At 38.0% G+C, this 20,626-nt stretch overlaps 1 protein-coding gene across 8 annotated transcripts in view; it reads right to left on the reverse strand.

Moving 5' to 3' along the window:
* Positions 1 to 20,626, reverse strand: part of angel (protein) — a 210,739-nt gene that overhangs the window by 102,915 nt on the left and 87,198 nt on the right. For all 8 annotated transcript variants that reach the window (XM_067145550.2, XM_067145547.2, XM_067145545.2 and 5 more), the window contains one exon: positions 5,191 to 5,257. In XM_067145550.2, coding sequence (XP_067001651.1) covers positions 5,191 to 5,257 — 67 coding nt within the window. The remainder of the gene's footprint in view (positions 1 to 5,190; positions 5,258 to 20,626) is intronic.

Below are 20,626 nucleotides of genomic sequence, written 5' to 3' on the forward strand. Positions count from 1 at the left end.
TCTCCAGTATCTTAATCAGTTTGAAAGAAATGAAGGGAGAATTATAGAAGAGAGACGCGATTTATTTGAAGAATTAAGCGATGTTTCGTTCCAGAGAAGATTTAAATGGTGAACAATTGGAATGCCCAACTGAGAGAAACTGTCCGAAATCGCCTAGAAATCGTCTTTGAATAGCGCTGCGGTTCTATGCAACTGGAACATTTCAAGGAGTGATCGGTGACGTCTGTGATGTTGACAGAACAACTGTATGCCGCATAATACACAAGGTTTCTGATCTACTTGCGTCGTTATCGCCACAGTTCATTCAACTTCCACTTACGCAGCGAGAACAAAGAGAGGTTATGGAAGGGTTTCATACAATAGCTGGGTTCCTTGGTGTCTTGGGTGCGCTGGACTGCACTCATGTGCGAATACAGTCTCCCGGAGGTGAAAATGGGGAGGTATTTAGAAATAGGAAAGGTTATTTCTCGCTAAACGTGCAAACTGTGAGCGATTCGAACCTCACGATACGAGATATTGTAGCAAGATGGCCAGGGTCGACTCATGATAGCACAATATTTCACAATTCTCGGCTGAGAGCGCGTCTCGAGACGAGAGAAACAGCTAATGGCTATATTTTGGGTGATGGAGGTTACCCATGTAAATCCTTCCTCCTGTTCAGAATCCCACCTCCCCAGCAGAACAACGATATAACAGAGCCCATATTGCCACAAGGAATGTTGTCAAGAGACAATATTGTGTGTGGAAAAGGAGGTCCCCTTCCATGTCTTTAGGACTTCGATGTAACATTCAAAACATGTCGAACATTATTTTCCATTTTAAGGAGTCGATAACTTGCTTGCGCTGTCACAAAATGTAATCACGAGGGACAAGTGACTGTCGAAACGATCACTGCCGGCTGGATAAACTAAAGACAAGTGACTATCGAAATGATCACTGCTTCCTGAATACTACTTCGAATTTCTTCCGAGGGGAATAATAGCGAGAAAATCAAGCGTCAAGAAACCGCGGTAACGAAACCGGGCGATAGTAATGGTGCACTGCTTTTACGACAATACCACGGTAAAAGTTTTACCACGGTTTCGTAAAGGCTGATAATTACCGAGCTTGGTGCACTCGGGCATTAATAAGTACCTTGTTTTACTTAAAATCTACGTGAATTAAAAAAATTAAAATAAATTAAAATCAATGTGGATGGTGAAATGGGAGGGAAAATGGATTTACTCATTTAGCCTATTTTAAAAACAATATCCATTCATTTGAACAGACGTAAAAAATGTTTCTCTATCTAGCACTCTTTTCACTATGATATATGATGTTCTGCTTCTCTACTAATAAAAAGTTTTTGAAGAATAATTTTCCTTTGTCAATGTTCTATATTTAACTAAGGCGAATGTTGTTTGTTTTAATTTTTATAAATGTGTCTCTTGAATTCAATTAATTCAGGTTCCCTGAAACTGATTACTGTCATACTATTATTAAAATAGCTTCCCCGAAATCTGAAACCATTTTAAATTGTTTTTCTCTCTGATATTCTGAACTCTATAGGCATGTGATTTCCAAAGCACACCTAATCTGTTCTAAAAATAATTTCCTTTACACTTGGTGGAACTAAGTAAGAGTTACACCCATGTATGTGTTAGACTTATTCGGACTTGTTATGCAAGCCACTTGCTGTGGGTCTCATGTCAGGCTGTGATTATGCAAATTTCCCCAAGGTATTTTAACTTGATAATTATTTTTGTGGTTTGTTTTGGAACTAAATATTGAACATTGGCTTAAATATGTTGAGAAATTGAAGGAAGAATAATTTTAATGTAATTTCCTTTTGGATGGGCAGAAATGGCCTTTAGTGTGTAATAAACCAAATTGAGTTACTCTATCTTCCTCCTATGCTATCCACTTTTAATGTCACTGTAATTGGGATTATATTATGTAGGTGTTATAAAAAAAATTTAGGATATTTCTGATGCTGGTTGTGTTGTTAGTAGATCTTTATCACCATTTCTTTTCTTTTGCAAGTTCTTTTTACGTCGCACCGACCCACATAGGTCTTATGGCAATGATGGCATAGGAAAGTGCTAGGAAGGAAAATGCTGTGGCCTTAATGAAAGTACAGCAACAACTTTTACCTGGTGTGAAAATGGGAAACCACAGAAAACCATCTTCAGGGCTGCCGACTATCACCCTAATACTGGATACTGGGCAGACTTAAGCAACTGTAGCTGCCGAGCTCAGTTTTATTAGTTTCTGTTAGGTGGTGCTACATCAGTTATTAACTTCCTTAATAATTTTTTTATTTATTGCTGTAAGCACTGGAGTTGTTGTCTTCTTCTCATTCTTCACTGTCAAAAGGAAAAAAGGAAAGACCTAATGGATATGCATAGTAACTAAATTTTCTTATTTCATGTTTGTACCACGAGGGTACACCCACCCTGTGCATTCAAATCAAGCGCCTTGTGAACTGACATCTTACTCTTAAAACTTGAAACAACTAGTGCAAGAAGTTTGGACTTTGGTCAACAGATGTTGCTACTAAAGTGATGAAGTAATTTGTTACTTTAAGGTTTCCTAAACTGAGTTGATGAATTTTTTGTGTATCAGTTGTCAACACTCCAATCTTTTTTCGCCTACTCCAAAATTTACCAATTGGAAATTTCCTGTATTTAATTTTCAACCAATCAGGATTTTCTTGTACATATTTAATTAGCCAATAAGAGGGCGTTTCGCCCTTCATCAAGCAGTCCAGTGCAATAAGTTAATGGTAGCCATTTAAAAACTAGGTGATAGCCTCTGAAAGCTAACCCAAGGGGAAGGTTTCCTGTCTTTAATTATGTAACCTTTATTTCAAATAATGTCAACTTCATTTTCAAATGTAAATCTCGAAAAAAGCCTAGAAACTTAGACAAAATTCGGGAACAGAGAGTGTGACACCCTCTCGAGTTCCCTATCAATTTGTATTTGAGGCGACTACGTTTTTGTAACCGTTTTCAATTTGTTGCTTTGTAACTTAAAAATTTTCTCCACCTAGTCACGTCAGTAGAACGGGATTAACCCCTGTAACTTCGGGCCAGGAGCCCAAATAGGTTTTTTATCTTGTGTGCAAATTTCAAGGAGTGCAAATGACTGCCTTCGCACCATTTTGATTTTTGGGCCAGTAACTAACTTCTGTGATCCACGAAAACTCTGTAACAAGTGGTAGCAGAGCATGGTTGAATAGGTCTAGACAAAGCCCCTTTTGACAGCTTAACATTGAAATATACATCGAACTCTAAAAATTTTCTCGATTGCTGGAAATTTTCAAAATTGTTAAATTTTTCTGCCAACATGTCTGTTTTTTCTCCCAACAAGGCCCAGTTGTTGAATGAATATTCGATACTCCTGTAGAAATTCTTTATGTTCAGTGGTTAGACAATTGAGAGTTTAAGACAGTGAATTCTGTTTGTATTAAAATGTAGGTTGTACCTCGAGAGGCCTGAAAGTGTAAATTTTAGTGAACAAATTTCTCTGGTTTTTGAAGGTTGCTGTGAGAAGGCAGTAAAAGTATAAGTTTTGGGAGCATAGTCTCCTAGATATACATAGAGCATTGACACACTTTCTTTTGTAGCAGTGTTACTAAAACTTTCTAAAAGAAAGTGGGAGACCTGTCTCCTTGTCTTTTTTTGTGTACAGAGCAATGGCGCTCAAATAACATTTGAAAGCTCAGATGAGTAATTGACCAATTTGAGATTTTCCGATTTCTCTTGCCTCTGTACCTGAAATCTAGTTCCGTCGCTGAGCGACTCGTTTGTTAATTGTTTGCAGTTGGAAAAAAAAAGAGGAGAAAAGAAATATAACTTTGATTTTTAAAAATTTTAATTAATCTTTTGATTGTAGTAGATAGACCCATTCATGCCCACACCTTCTTTCACCTCTGTGATCAACGAAGATTCCGTAACAATGTTAATTTTCAAGATAATGGGCCTTTGGTATCTATGTGGCAAATCTCCTTTTATCTTGCTCGCAGAGTGATAAAATCTCGCTTACTTTATTTTCTATCCACGATCCACATTAACTTCCTCTGTGCCTACTTGCTTCCACTTAGCTCTGAGTTCTTATCTCTTCAATGTCAATGCCTCACCATTGTGTGAGCCTGAACAGCTACATACATAAGATATTAGCTGGTAACTCAAATAAAAGAGATAAGTTTAGCCTGTGTACAGTGATTTGACAAGGAGAATTGTTGCAACAAAAAGTAGCCCAACAAGGGAGAAGGATATGATAGATCCTATCACAAGAAAGAATTCAACTTGCACAACCATAATTTTATTCCCCAGTTAGATGATACTGGTTGGCCACCATGGCTTGATACTGATCACACAGAAATGAAATAGATTCAATTAATATTCTTAGGATTTGTTTCTAGTAATGCACTAGGCTCGCAAAATAAGGCAGAAAAGCCCAATTAATGTCAGGGAAGAAACCTACTACACTTGCTTATTTGAAAAATATCAATAGTAATGATGAGGCAGTTGGGCACTTGCAGAAACTATAGAAACTATATATTAATAAAGAGAGTTACACTAACATTCATTCCTTCATTCATTCATAACATTTATATTTTGTAAGAAATGCAAAGTATTTTGTTCATGCTCTACCACCATTTCCTTTATCCACAGTGGAACCAGCAAATCTATTGTATTTAGTTAAAAGAAAAAACATTGAAGAGGGTAAATTTCTTTATTCATCCCCTATAGAAAAGGTACAGAAACTGGCATCAGAAGGGCATCCAACCGTAAGTCTAGGCCAGATCCAAATATGCAGCACAGTTTGCATCCTCGACCCCGCCAGTGTGGGAAAAGCGGTAGAAGAAGAAGAAAAGGTAGGGAAACAAAGACAATTTATCACACTGTATGTCTGAAGATTTTAATAAATATATGAATGCCTGGAAAAATTGTACAATAATGTTTTTTAATCAGGTATAACCACCTCTTCTTTCTAAGAAAACCAATGATGCTAAAATATTCCTCTCTCTGAATGGCTTTACTTTATGTAGTTCTGCGTCCTTACCAAAGTAAATAGCACAACTTCCACATTCTTACCTTACAAGACTGACTATAGCTTGTGCTCTATGACAATATTCTAAAGAAAATAAGGTTGTTTGAAGAGCTCTTCCCATTCATTTACACCAAAACTGATCATTTTACTTACCTAAATCAGCAAGTTTACTGTAGAATGACTCTAAGTGACTTTTTTGGACTTCTTGAAGACACATAATCTAAAAATAAGAAAAATTAAAAATGAATAAATTCCTGGTTAAAATCTACAATGTCTTTCTATATCAGATTTAACCCCCCATATAACACCTGTAATTCCCTTATGCTGGTGAAAGTGTAGGTATCTTCCCAGTAAAATACTATTGTATAAATACTGGCTTGAAGAGGATGTCATTTGCTCAGGATGAGTTTGAGAATCATGAGGAATAGCCGCATTTTAAGTTTTTTTTTTTTTTCTTTACGTCGCACCGACACAGATAGATCTTATGGCAACGATGGGATAGGAAAGACCTAGGAATGGGAAGGAAGCGGCCGTGGCCTTAATTAAGGTACTGCCCCAGCATTTGCCTGGTGTGAAAATGGGAAACAACAGAAAACCATCTTCAGGGCTGCCGACAGTGGGGTTCGAACCCACTATCTCCCGATTACTGGATACTGGCCGCACATTTTAAGTACACTGAAAGTTAGATATAACAGCAGTGCTATTTCTACCAAACTCACAATTTAAATTTTGGTGGAACATAAATGTAATTAAATGAATCGGCAGAAACAGCATCTCACTAAAGTAAATATAAATAGAAGGAGGAGGAGGAGGAGGAGGAGGAGGAGGAGGAGGACATCCCACTAACTACATTTACTATTTTCAAAAAATGGCAAGGCGCTGGAATTTTGTCCAGCACAGGTTCTCGCACTTGCTGGTAAATCTACCAACATGGGGCTGATGTATTTGAGAACCTTCAAACATTTTATTTATTTATTCATTCATTCATTCATTCTTGACTTCCATCTGTGGCGAAGTTAGCACTCACGGCCCTCTCTTACACTTAACCACTTTCAATAATATTGCTGGATTGGAGAACAAATAACAAACTACAAATTAAAAAATAAAAATAAAATTAAGACATAGTAATTCTAGAAAAACTAAAACAGATACACAATACTGTTGATACAATTCAAACTGAATGCTTAATACACATAGTGTTATATAACTAACTGCACCAAATGATCAAGTGAAATTAATTTATGATAATATTCATATAATTGATAGCAGGAAATGTAAACTACTGAACTACAGTTGTGTGTTTTACATATTAATTACAAAAAAGCATGGTGAAAGTTTAAACAATTAGGATCAGGTTACAAATTAGTAAGGGAATAACAGTAATAATACTAACAGCAATGACTAAAGTGCATAACAGACAATAGTAAACCCACTCCACAAGTCAGTTTCGTGTGTTTAGGAAAAACTTTTGGCAGGCAGATTTGAATGTATGGGATGAAGTCAAGTGCCAAATACGAGGGTAATCCCAAAAATTAGGTCTGCTATTTTTTATAAAATGAAACTACAAATAAAAAAATAAAAATAAAATGTCTATGTATTTAGAAAAAAACAGGAGACCTTATTTTTAGGATTACCTTTGTATGTATTCCAGAGTCTCCATGCAGTAAGCAAAAAGAATATTATTATTATTATTATTATTATTATTATTATTATTATTATTATTATTATTATTATTATTATTATTATTATTATTATTATTATTATTATTATGGAAGAGTCACGATCCACACAAAAGACACCAACGCCTTCCAACATACAGCCGACAATCTTGACAACAGCAGATGCATGATTAATCAACTCCGAAAAGGACCTCACGATGACTGAAACAGAATTACAAGCAGCAGAACCCAGAGCTTGGATATACATAGGATGACTGCACCATAATACCACTGTAGAATTGGTAAAGCGACATCTAACCAAGTTAAATGTGATAAATATTATTGGATATGAAGAATTACAAACTAATAATTCACTTAAAGCACTAAGAGTAGTTATTCCTTTACATGAAATGGGGAAGGTGTATGCTCCAGAAGCGTGGCCTAAAGGCGTTGTCGTGAGACGATACTGTCTTTTTCGCTCCAGAGAAACAGGAGTCAAACTCCCAGCCTAACCTTCTTCGCATCTTGTCATGGAACGCAGAAGGTCTAAAGAGCGCCATACAGTTGACAAACAATAACCTTCTACAATCACATGATATTCTCATACTACTTGAGACTCTATCTACCAAACCCATTGAACTAAAGCACTTCCATGCGCAACATTTACCAGCAACGCAAGGACCAAGAGGGAGACCAATGCGCGGTATTTCATGCTACTACAAACCAAGACTAGAGAAGAGAGAGAACTATGCTGATGCCAAACCCTCAAGACAGATAAATAAAAATGTACTCAAATAACAAACCAAAGAACGGAAAGAACTTGAAAAGAACATAAAGAATAATGACATAGATGCAGCCGCACTATCCCTGGAGAACAGGATACAATGATAATAAACTTTAAATGGATCTCCGTGATAGCAATATACGCAGAGCCACTAACACCCATTGAAGAACTAATACTGTAGCAATCATCATGTCCTCCATAAAGCAAATAGCTCCGGGCAGAGACATAATACTTGCCGGAGACCTAAACTGCAGACTTGACAACAACAATCATAGAGCGAAAGAGCTCCTAGAAATGATGACTGAGGAAGGTTTCAACCTTGTTAACAACTTCGAGGATAGAACGTACTTTACATATACAGGGAGCAGTACTGTAGACTTAATCTTTTACAAAGGTCAAAACATTAAGCTAATAAATTACTCTGTGTGTTTCACTACAGAACAGGCGATGATAAGGAAACACCGTCCTGTCTCGGCGCATTTTAATGTCTCAAGAATAGAGAAGAGAGAGAACTATGCTGATGCCAAACCCTCAAGACAGATAAATAAAAATGTACTCAAATAACAAACCAAAGAACGGAAAGAACTTGAAAAGAACATAAAGAATAATGACATAGATGCAGCCGCACTATCCCTGGAGAAGACAATCAAATCAGCACTTGTGTATAAGCGTAAGAGAAGATCGCGAATATGGTTTGATAAAGATTGCTATAAGAAGAGAAAGAACACTATTAAGGCCATGCATGCAGCAAACAACAACAAGAGCATTGAGACAATAAGGCAATATATCGTCATCAGGAAGGAATACAAGAAACTGCTGTCGGTAAAACGAAATGAACATACAGAAAAGGAAGCGATAAAAATCGTGAAGGATGTCATCAAGGACCCGTTTGTAGCATTAAAGCCTAGGAATATGCAAAGCAGTGGAATGATAGAAATACACGGGAAGATCACTTTAGGAATATACTAAATGTTGATGAGGACGTCAATACTGAGGCTGCGATAACAGGATCATACCAAGAAGTAACTGACCCGCTCACAAAGGAAGAGGTGTACAAAGCTATTATGTAACGTCAAAATAAGAAGGCCTCAGGACCCGGTGGCATATACACCGAACACATAAAAGACTCACCAGAAACACTATTACCGGTGATTTCAAACCTAATGAACCTCTGTCTACAAGTATGCAACATCCCAACATCTTGGAGAACCTCGACTATGAAAATGTTGTACAAGGGAAAGGGCGACCAGTCAGACCCTAACTCATATACAGGAATAGCTATAGAAAAATGCATGCTGAAAATAATGACAAAGCTTCTCACAAAAAGAGTTGCAGACGCAGTAGAACACAAACTCCCAGAGGAACAGTTTGGATTCCGTAAAGGAAGGAGCACCCTCCATGCCATTAACAACCTCATCAATGACATTGAAGAAGCCCTCAGACATCCAAGAGGCAAATTCCATGCAGTATTTGTTGATTATGCAAAAGTTTTCGACACGTTAAGCAGACCACTAATAATCCCGAAGCTGGAAGCAATAATGGGGAAAGACAAGCTCATGACTCTGATAACTAACATACTGACGACAAATTACATACAAATTGATGACCAAGTCGCGACTTCGAAATTGATCATGCAGACCAACGGAGTACTCCACGGAGACCCACTAAAACCCTTGCTGTTTAACATTGCGACATACAATGTGGTAAAGGAATAGAGGATTTGGAAACATATGCAGATGATATGGTCACTGGATCAAGTTACCTACATGATGTGCCAAAAGCTGTAGACAATCTAGACAGGCGGGCAAAAGATAACAAGATGAAAATTAACACAGAGAAAACAGTGAAAATGACATTTCGGAAAGGTGGCCGAGTGGCCGCAAGTGACAGGATATACCTAGGATCTACAGTCCTTAAGACTGTCAATACATTTAAGTATCTAGGACTGACCATGCAAACAACAGCAACAACCTATAGAATTCACATGAAGTCTAGAGCAACGGCAGCCACCAAAGCAATATATATATTAAAACAATTACCAAGCTTTCACTAGAAACTGCTATGAAACTATTCGATGTGAAAATTGCGCCAATTGCCACATATGGACTGGACATTATATGGGATAAATTGGGTCTGACTGAGCTGAAGACAACTGAAGCAGTCAAGTCGCGCTTCCTGAAAAGCTACACTGGGAATATCAAAATAAACTAAATCAAGGCTTGCATATGAGCTTGCAAAGGAAACCTTCTTCATCGAGGACCTCCGAATGAAGCGAGGGTTTTCATCCACAGATGCTTGGGAAAAATTAACGTAGGATAGAGTGAAGAAGAGGGAAGAAATCTGGCTCGATTTCTACTCATCGGAGGCGATGATGAATAGAACATGGACAAAGACTAATCAAGACATGCGACATTTCGTTAACTCGATGGCGGTCCATGGGTATCACCATAAACTGTGCAAAACCGAGTACTTCCATGACCCCGACGAAACCTGTGTTTGCAAGCTGTGCAATGAGCACTGCAGTCGATATCAAGTAATCACATGCAAAAACCGGGGATTATCTATTGTGAACTTTTGTAATAGTGAGAAGTGACAGTACATATGACAAACTTTGTTTATACAATGCACAATTTGTGTGCTGTATCTTTATTAATTATGATGATTAATAAAGTGTTTATTATTATTATTGTTGTTCGGGTGGCTGTTGGTCACAATATTGTGAAGAGTGTTTCCCGTGCTTGCATATAAACATGCGCACGCCGCGCTGAGGCACTCACAGTCTTGACTTGGCAGCCGTTGAGAATGGAGCTCCCGTTGGATGTTACTGCCAAGTGCGAAGTGCGCGCAGTTATTTGGTTTTTGAACGCAAAAGGTACTGAACCGACTGAAATCCATCGCCAACTGACGAAAGTGTATGGTGAGTCGTGCATGGATGTTAAAAAATGTTCATAAGTGGCGTAGAGAGTTTGCAGCTGATTGGAGTGAAATTCACGATGAACGAACAAAGGAGCGGGAGACCGTCAATTTCTGTCGAGAAAGTCTGGAAGGTTGAGCAAATCATGCGTGAAGATCAGCGGATCACCCTGGATGATCTCTGCACTTTGGTTCCTGTGGTTTCCCGAAGCGCCACTCACAACTTTCTGAAAAGCACGGCGGCGAGCTGGTAGGACATAGGCATACATAAACTGTCACAGCATCTACAAAAAATGCATCGACCGAAATGGTGATTATGTAGAAAAATAGCTAAATGTTCAAGCTGTAAAATGATGTAAACCAATGTAGAAATAAACAGGTCTATGTATTTATAAAAAAAACTAGGAGACCTTATTTTTGGGATTACCTTCGTATGTATTCCAGTCTCCATGCAGTAAGAAAAATAAGAATCTTCTCCCTCTTCTTCTTCTTATTCTTATTGAACTTTTCCCACTCCCGTGGGGTTGCGAGTGCAACTGTGCTGCACATGCAGTTTTGGTTCTGTTTTATGACCGGATGCCCTTCCCGACACTAAACCTTGTGGAGGAATGTAATCACTATTGAGTGCTTCTGTGGTGGCTGGTAGTGTGGTGTGGTGTGTTGTCTGAATATGATGGGGAGAGTGTTGTGAGAAACATGAACACCCAGTTCCTGAACTAGAAGAATTAATCAAAAGCATTTTAAAATCCCAACCTGGCTGGGAATCAAACACCGAACCCTCTGAACCGAAGGGCTCAATGCTGACCATTTAGCCAAAGAGTCGGACAGTAACTAGAAAAGAATGATTGCAGGAATTTGTTTGATTTAGTGGAATTTCAAGTAGGGAGCTAGAATGAGTTAATTTTATGGAATGAGGAAAGAAAACAAAAATTAGAAGATAGGCAAATAGCAGTGTTTGTCAAAAGTAGTTTGTAAACAAGTGTCATTAGGTGAAAATTCCTTTGTTGATTTATGTGTAGCCATCCCAATGTTTGGAAATAAGGTGTCACATAAGCATTATGTCACAGATGGAAGGCATGTAATACACAAGTGTTTTGCGTTCATTGAAGTTGCGCAGCTTGTTCAGCATTTGGATTGACTAGTACTGTATCTCAGTAGTCTAAAATTGGGAATAGGAGTGCTTGGATTGATCTTAATTTAAAGGATTTGAGGAAAAGCACTCAAGATGATTCACAGGATATAGAGATACATGAATCCCCATATATACAAAAGTTATTTGTTCATTCCAGGTAAGTTTCTTGTTGATGGTGATTTCAATGCACATTCTTAAGGCACGATACAGCAATGCCATTGATAATAACTGGAGGAGGATTGTTATTGCTTATTATGTGTAATAATTTACACTTGCCTTTAATAACACTTCGTGTTTTACGACAATTTATAAACAAGTGGTTCATTTTAGAGTAGGCGGTAAGTCTTTCAATACCTGAACTAATATGCTGGACTGTTTCACTGGTGTGATTGTACATGCAGATCAGCGTATAACGAGCAGCCAACCCCTGATACAGTGCCACCATTCGTTGAAGAATATTTTATGGCATAAAGCAATGGTGGTACTAAAGTGAATTTTAAGTGTGACATTAAATATCTCTGCCTAAAATTTATTACTGCAAGATAACAGACTTAACTGAAGGACAATTTTATTATTTTGCTAAGTAAGAGGATAATACACTAAAACTTTTTTCAATTTGTGGTAGCACACTAATACAGTACTGTATGAAAAAATAAGCTGCACTGTTAATGCTTTTTTTAACTTTTAGTTCTTGTGAAAGATATCTGTGATTGCTGCTGCTACTTTTCATTTAATTGTTCAACTGCATCCATCACAGCGATCAGGTGAAATACAGGATAATCACTGGAATGTTTTTCTAGATAGACTCACATTTTCTTTAAACTTTCCTTAATTTCTGTACTTGAAGGAACTGGCAAGTCACTACAATCAGCCTCATCTTCCGAATCTGAATCCTCATCATGCTGTGTGGTCTTCAGTATGTCTTCGTTGCTCATTTCCTGAAAGGTAGACAATTGATTGTCTATAGATAAGAATTCTTCCATTGTTAAAGAGTGTTCAACTGGGGCAGAGATTTCAAAGTTTTTGAACACAATTCTGAGTTCTTCCTCAGCATTGTCATCATCAAATGAACTCTTCTGAGGAGCGATTAAACCTGTATGGCTCCAGGCAGTTCTTAACTCTTGTTGATGTAATTTCATTTCATGAACGCTGTATCATGAAGTGCACGTCCTTAAATGACATACTGATTGGCACACCATTATCAACCAGTCGGCGTGGAGTGTCGAACAGTGTTCGTCTGTGTAGTGAACATCGAGCATTGTGGAGTGATGAGCATTGCTTACACAGTGCACGCATGTACTTATACTGTATTGCGATCTAGCGGTTATCATTGAAGCTGTTCATGTGTTAACTCATTTCTCCTTGATGGGGAAGGTTTTGGCTCTTGAATGATATATCTTGATCCCTATTTCGGTAGTGTTTTGTCACTGAAATTCGAGCAATATTTCAAGGAATGTTTATCTCTGCCACCACTGGTAGGCATTCATTTTGGCTGCTATCTGGTGACTACTGTACGTATTTCTTTCATTATACCTTTCTTTCCTCTCGGGGAGAAATTCGACTGACAACACAATCATACATTTTGTCTATTCAGGACTCTCGAGGATGTTTTTTCCCCATCCTTTTTCCTTATCACCCACTGTCTTGTGTTCTGTCAGTCATGGGTCGAGGTGGCTTCTACAAGCAAGTGTGGGTTATCAAACGTAGAAGTAGAGGATGTTTTAGGAGAACAGTTGAGTAATTCTTATGAAAGTTTGTTATATTCCGATGCTGATTTGAGCGACGTGGATGACAACACTGCACGTAGAGTCCTTGGTTCGGAATCGCATACGAATGATAATGCACAGAATGGCAATGTGCTTGTCACGGCTAATACATTTCGATGGGCAAACCTGTCCAATTACGTGGGTCAAATAGAGCAGTTTATAGGGAACCCAGGACCTCAGAATGAAGCAGTCGGGAAATGTGATGGTGTGAAGGTTTTAATGACCTTTACGGGTAAGTTAATGGAGCTAAAAGTTCGTGAAACAAATATATACGCTGAGCAAAGAACCTGATCTAGGAGCTTATTCTTATTACAGAAAGTGGATTTGGAAAACAGTCACGAAGATATACGTTGTAATTGCTATTTTTTTATGCTTATGGGTATAATACAAAGGCCCAAGCAATGAAGCTATTTTTCTAAAAATTCTATCTTGTCTATGCCAATTTTTGGATCAGTTATTTCTATGCATAGATTTGAATCAATTAGTAATTTTATGCATTTCAACAATGAGGCAGTTGATACATACTGGAGCCCTTCCAAACTTTTCAAAATTTTATCCAATTATGTCCCACCTGAAAAATAAGTTCCAGACTTTGTGCTTACCAGAACAGAACATAGCAGCTGATGGGGCACTAATCCTATGGCGGGTAGGTTGTATTTTAGGCAATATACATGTCTAAAATCCACAAAATTTGCCATAAAATCATACAAATTATATGAGTCAAGTTTAGGCTATCTTTGGTCATTTATAATATTCACATGAAAAGGCACTGTATTTGAAACAACACATGCATCAACAGACACAACAAAAACTTATGCTATTGGTTATCGCTTGTGGAGCCTTCTCAACCAAGGATACAAGTTGTGAATGGATAATTTTTACATTTTATATCATTGAAAACTGTGTAGGAACTTTGCGCCTCAACAGAACGGACGTCCCGAAAGATGTGAACAACACAAAACTATAGAAGGGGGAACTTACAGCTCGGCATTCTGACCAGGTTTCCATCCTAAAGTGGCATGATAAGAAAGATGGCAGAATGATTTCCACAGTCCACAGAGCAGAAATCATCACAAAGAAAGCAAAGCGTGGTCAGGAAAACACTATAATGATAACATAGGTGGAGTCTATTTGAAAGACCAGCTACTTCATGCCTATCTTTTAGAGAGGAAAAAGATGACCAAGTGGTACATCAAGTTATTCAGGAGATTAATGAATGTTACAATTCTAAATGCAATGATAATTAGCAGAGAATCCAGAATAGATCATTTGAAATTCAAAGTGGATGTCGCCCGGGCACTGCAAGTGGAAAATAAAGGCTCATTTGAAAGAAAGGTGCCTGGATGTCATTCTTTGGACAAAAACGTGCCCCGTCTCAGTGAAAGGCATTTCCCCGAGGGAAAGAGTAGGCCGACCAAATGATGTGATGTGTGCTAAAAGCAGAAAATTCGGAGAGACACGGTGTTTTGATGTCCAGACTGCAAAGCAGGTTTCTGCATTAAGGGATGTTTCAAGATGTTCCTTACCAAACTCCAATATTAAGGTAAGAAGCATTACATTTTCTAAAATAATGGAGTTTTCTAAACATGCCCGTGGCAAGCATTATCAAAAACTGTAAAACAGTACCAAAATTATGTTGCCTTGAACAAAGCCTTGAACGAATGTGAGAAAATTTAAACACTGCGTTCAGAACTCCTCTTGCAACACAGAGACGATCGGGCATTTAAATCCACCTCACTGAGGGGTTAATGCACTCTGTAATATGTTTGACCTGATGGCGGCGGTAATATGCTTTAAAGCATTTTATGACTCCAGCATCTAGAGGTTAAAGGAATCTTGTGCAGTTAGGTGGTATGAATTCAATTGTTACATTGCTGAGCGGCTGTCTTGTGACAAGATGCGTTATCAAGGATAAGTAAGACATGCCTCTTTTCCCTCTTCATGGCTTCATTGAAATCCTGCAACCAGGTCATAAATTCAATTGCAGTCATCCATGCTCTTTTGCTATAATGGTTCATGACATACAAATTCAATCAATCAATCAATCAATCAATCAATCAATCAATCAATCAATGCTGATCTGCATCTAAGACAGTCACCCAGGTGGCAGATTCCCATCTGTTGTTTTCCTAGCATTTTCTTAAATGATTCCAATGAGATTGGAAATTTATTGGACATCTCCCTTGGAAAGTTATTACAATCCCTAACTCCCCTTCCTATAAATGAATGTTTCCCCCAATTTGTCCTCTTAAATTCCAACTTTACCTTCATATTGTGATCTTTCCTACTTTTAAAGACGCCACTCAAACTTATTCGTCTACTAATCTCATTCCGCGGCATCTCTCCACTGACAGCTCAGAACATACCACTTATTACACGTCATAAATCTCATGTTTTATGCGTATTGAAAGTTGTTATATCTTAAAAACCAAAGAAAGTATTTATTAATCAACCTACCGTATTTCACGGCATAATCGTCGCACTTTTTATACCAAAATTTTCGAAAAAATTGTAGGGTGCGACCATTATACGATTTATATTTAATACCAGTATTTGTATTACTCAAAAAAATGTATTTATAACTAAATTGTATTTGATACAAATTTAAGATGCATGTATTACTCGCGTTTATACATCAAAATAATTAAAATAGTCTAAAACAAAATTCATAATTTTTCGCAACAATTCGGCGAACGTTTTTCCAACCTGAAAATAAAAATGAACGTATTAAGTTAATTGTCATTAATTTGAGTATTAAAGTTAACATATTACACTTGCAAAAAGTTATCGCTTTGTTGTGAAATGCGGACTTACCGGTACGCAATTTATTCCAAATCTTCGGTGTCGCTATCGCAGGTTTCGCTATCTGATGCGCCATCCTCGCCTCTGTTAATACCAGTATCAGATTCTTCGTCTCCCTGCCACACTGCGTCATCTTCGGAACCGTCTAGTGCATTGGAAATCCCAGTCCTTTTGAAGCTCTTGGAGACTAGTTCAGGTGGTATAAGATCCCAACTCTTCTTCACCCACGAGCATAACAAGTCCAAGGGTGGACGCCTGATATTTCCGGCGGGCGTCAATTGCTGATCGCCGCTCATCATCCACTCGTTGTAAAATCGACGTAAGTGGTCTTTAAAGGGTTTATTAACACATACGTCTAATGGCTGCAAAGCAGATGTTAGGCCACCAGGAATGACTATCTGTCGTGTCTTATTTGTAGTGAGAATTTGCTTCACTTCGTTCACGAGGTGACCTCGGAAACTATCTAAAACAAGCAGAGCTGGTTGTTTTACTAGTGCACCAGGTCTTCTATTCCACACAGTTTTAACCCAGTCCAGCATGAGTTCTACGTCCATCCAACCCTTTGGTTGCACTCGTACATGAATTCCACGGGAAAATTGTATATTCTTAGGCATCGTTTTCCTCTAGAAAATGATGTAAGGCGGCAACTTTCTCCCGTCAGCTGTAATGGCTGGCATTGCCGTGCATCGCAACTTCTCACTACTGCTGGTTTTCATTAATACACTCCGTGATCCTTTTAGCGCAATAGTGCTGTTGCGAGGCATATCAAAAAAGATTGGAGTCTGATCGGCATTACCGATTTGAGAAAGCAAGTACGAAGTTTCCTTGCGCAAACGTATGACAAATCGGTGAAAATTTACAATCTTGTCCGTGTAATCAGCAGGCAACTTTTGGCTTAGCGTTGTTCTCCTTCGCACTGACAGATTGTGTCGTCGCATGAACCTCTTAATCCACCCACGAGTCGCCTTAAACTGAGTTACCGGTATGTTGTGTTTGCTCGCTACCTCCTGTCCCTTAATTTGTAACATTTCATACGATACACTGCAGCCATTGTTACGTATTTCACTGATGTACCTAAACACTTCTTCGTCAATTATAGAAAACTTCCCTGTTTTAGGACCTCTAAACGCGCGTCTAGAAGGGTTTGTGCTTTTTAGCTTGTTTTTTTACTTTCCGCCAGTCACGCACCAACTTTTCACTCGCTGAAAATTTTCTTTCTGCAGCTCTGTTCCCGTGCTGTTCAGCGAAGGCAATTAGGCTTAGCTTGAAGCCCGCGGAATAGTTTCTATATTTACCCATAATCGCTTATAATCAATCAATCAATCACTACTGATCTGCATTTAGGGCAGTCGCCCAGGTGGCAGATTCCCTATCTGTTGTTTTCGTCGAGTTTTCTTAAATTATCGCAAAGAAATTGGAAAATTATTGAACATTTCCCTTGGTAAGTTATTCCAATCCCTAACTCCTCTTCCTATAAACGAATATTTGCCCGAATTTGTCCTCTTGAATTCCAACTTTATCTTCATTCTGTGATCTTTCCTACTTTTAAAGACACCACTCAAACTTATTCGTCTACTGATGTCCTCCCACGCCATCTCTCCTCTGACAGCTCGGAACATACCATTTAATCGAGCAGCTCGTCTCCTTTCTCCCAAGTCTTCCCAGCCCAAACTTTGCAACATTTTTGTAACGCTACTCTTTTGTCGGAAATCACCCATAACAAATGGAGCTGCTTTTCTTTGGATTTTTTTCCAGTTCTTGAATCAAGTAATCCTGGCGAGGGTCCCATACACAGGAACCATAGTCTAGTTGGGATCTTACCAGAGACTTATATGCCCTCTCCTTTACATCCTTACTACAACCCCTAAATACCGTCATAACCATGAGCAGAGATCTGTACCCTTTATTAACAATCATATTTATGTGATTACACCAATGAAGGTCAGAAAGCTACCATGTGCCCGTCCGACCCCCAGACCGCCCATCCACACACTGCGCTGCGCTGGCTGGCCGGCCCCACTTTGAGTAAAAGACCCTGTAGTTACTACAAATTATACACCACCATCTTCCTTAGCCTGCTGGCCAACATTCTGGTAGTCATTCTCCCCCACCAATAGAACTTGAACCAGCTAACCACAGAGTCAGATCTTAACTATCATGGCCACCAGGTTGGGCTATCTAGACCCCAAAACAAAATACAGGGTGGGGGAAGACACCTCAGATATCATTCTTTGTATACAAATATTATAAGATATAAAAAATAGGAAATCATTTTCTATACTATTGCATACAATTTTATTGATGGGACCAGTAAAAAGAGAGGTACCTAATAATCCATTTTTAGGCTTTCCTTTAAACTACCACTCCAACCTGTACTGACAAAATAATGTTTGAAACTTCATTTACATTTCCTCTTTCCCTTCAACTTAAAAACAGTTTCATAAGATTATGTTCTGGCCATTTTTACATATTATAGGAAATAAAAATCCAACTGAAATCCCTTTTGATGTTTATCATCATGAAACAAGTTTCCAGTCACTGGAAAAAAGTCTGTTCTGAATATAAGCCTCTCCATCATTTTCTGTGATTCTATCACTTCAATGAACCATTTGTTTCAAGCTTTTCCTCTCTTCTCAACATAGTTCTTCATCTCCTTTAGCCAACTGTCTCAGTTGGCCTCTTGCCCCCATCCACCTCGTGCATTCTTCTGGGAATACTAGAAGCATTTGACGTGCCTATAACATCTTCGCCAAGTATTTCGAACTTTTCACTTTCTTCAGTCCTTCTTCAAGCGTATCCACTGTTGGTCAGTTAGTTTTTCTTCCTTGTTCTCACAAGAAACTCACTAGATGAATTTAATTCTGTGCAGTTCCGTTGCTTATGTCCATGCATTCAGCTGCTTCCTCTTTACTACTGCATACTTATTTGTCTCATCCAAGACAAAACAAAGCATGGGGTAAAAATTCAGACATACAGAGAAATTAGGCAACGGAATTAAGAAATGGACCAATGTAGGAAACTGTAACAAGGAAGTGTTAATAACACGAACAGACAAGACAGGTGACAGTTCCACCATTACTTTTACTGTTCAGTTTAACATATTTTTTTTTGGTACTAGGCTACATTACACGCAAACTGACGAGAGAAGTAGTATTAACATTGTTTAACATATCTTTAGCAGAATTTTGCACTGAAAACATTTCTTCAATCTACTGACAAGGCTCCTTTCTATTCATGCATCATAAAATACACACATACTGCTGAGATTATGATCCTGCAACCTTAACACGTTAAGCGCCACAATTGACACGGAGGACATGGGTGTCTGCTGGGTATAAATTGATTACATACGCACTTGTCTGCTTCTTTACAGCATTTGGCAATATTAAGTAACCATCAAGTCCCCTTTGGTTACAATTCATGCTACAGACTCCAAAATTATACACAGTTAATTATACATTGGGATAAGAGAAAATTATTTATTATACATACCATGTTATTACATTCAAGTACGAGAAAATTTATCTTTAGTTTGCAGCTTGCTTGTCATTCACTCTTCCACATAAATACAACAGAATACATTGATACAGAGAAATTAGGCAATGGAATTAAGAAACGGACCAATGTAGGAAACTGACACGAGGAAGTGTTAATAACCCAAAGGGACCAGATAGGTGACAGTTCCACTATTACTTTTACTGTTTAGTTTAACATATTTTTTTTTTTTTGTGTACTACATTACACGCAAACTGACGAGAAAAAGAAGTTCAATGTTTTTGTGCAACTTGTCACTTAACATATACCTACCTCACACGTGTTACTTTATTCCCCTCTTCCCTCAACCTGCAGGAGTTACAAGCTGAGAATCGGACAGTATTTGGAGCGTGCACGGTTAGCGTTTGTGTGATCACCATGGCCCCTGCAGTTTCAAGTTTCCCAACAGGCCACAGCAGACACTATCGTCTGCCTTACTTTATTTTTGTTTTTTTACTATTTTTTTTTTTTTTACTTACTACTTGCACCATTACAAGTAAGTTTCCTTCAGTGGATAAAATTAAATATAATAAGCAAAAATATCAGAAGTTTGTCCACATATACCGGTACTTTTCTGCAAGATGCATGGTTCACCTTCCAAATAATAATCAGAGTAAGTCAAAAGATTCAAATTAACTTTGAACAATGGTTAAAACAATATCCAACTCAAACACTGGGAAATGTAAAAGAAGTACACAACATCTGGATAGACCATATTAATGAGCTCTTTTCTATGAACGAGCATCCAGCATTATATTGAACATCTTTAGTCACATGGTCATACTGAGATAAAGAGTTGCTCTCCATTAGTAACTTCTCTCCTAATACTCGCATAATGACAACAAATTTTATTACAAATGTGATCAAACATGACTTCTGTTAATAGTGTTTTATGTTTAAAGTAATCTAAATACTGTGAAACCTGTTATACTGAATTCAGAGCTAATAAGAGGAGATGTCATCCATGTACATTTAAAATACAGGTCAAATATACTATGAT

The sequence above is a fragment of the Anabrus simplex genome, chromosome 4, assembly GCF_040414725.1.
Source record: "Anabrus simplex isolate iqAnaSimp1 chromosome 4, ASM4041472v1, whole genome shotgun sequence".
Lineage (NCBI taxonomy): Eukaryota > Metazoa > Arthropoda > Insecta > Orthoptera > Tettigoniidae > Anabrus > Anabrus simplex.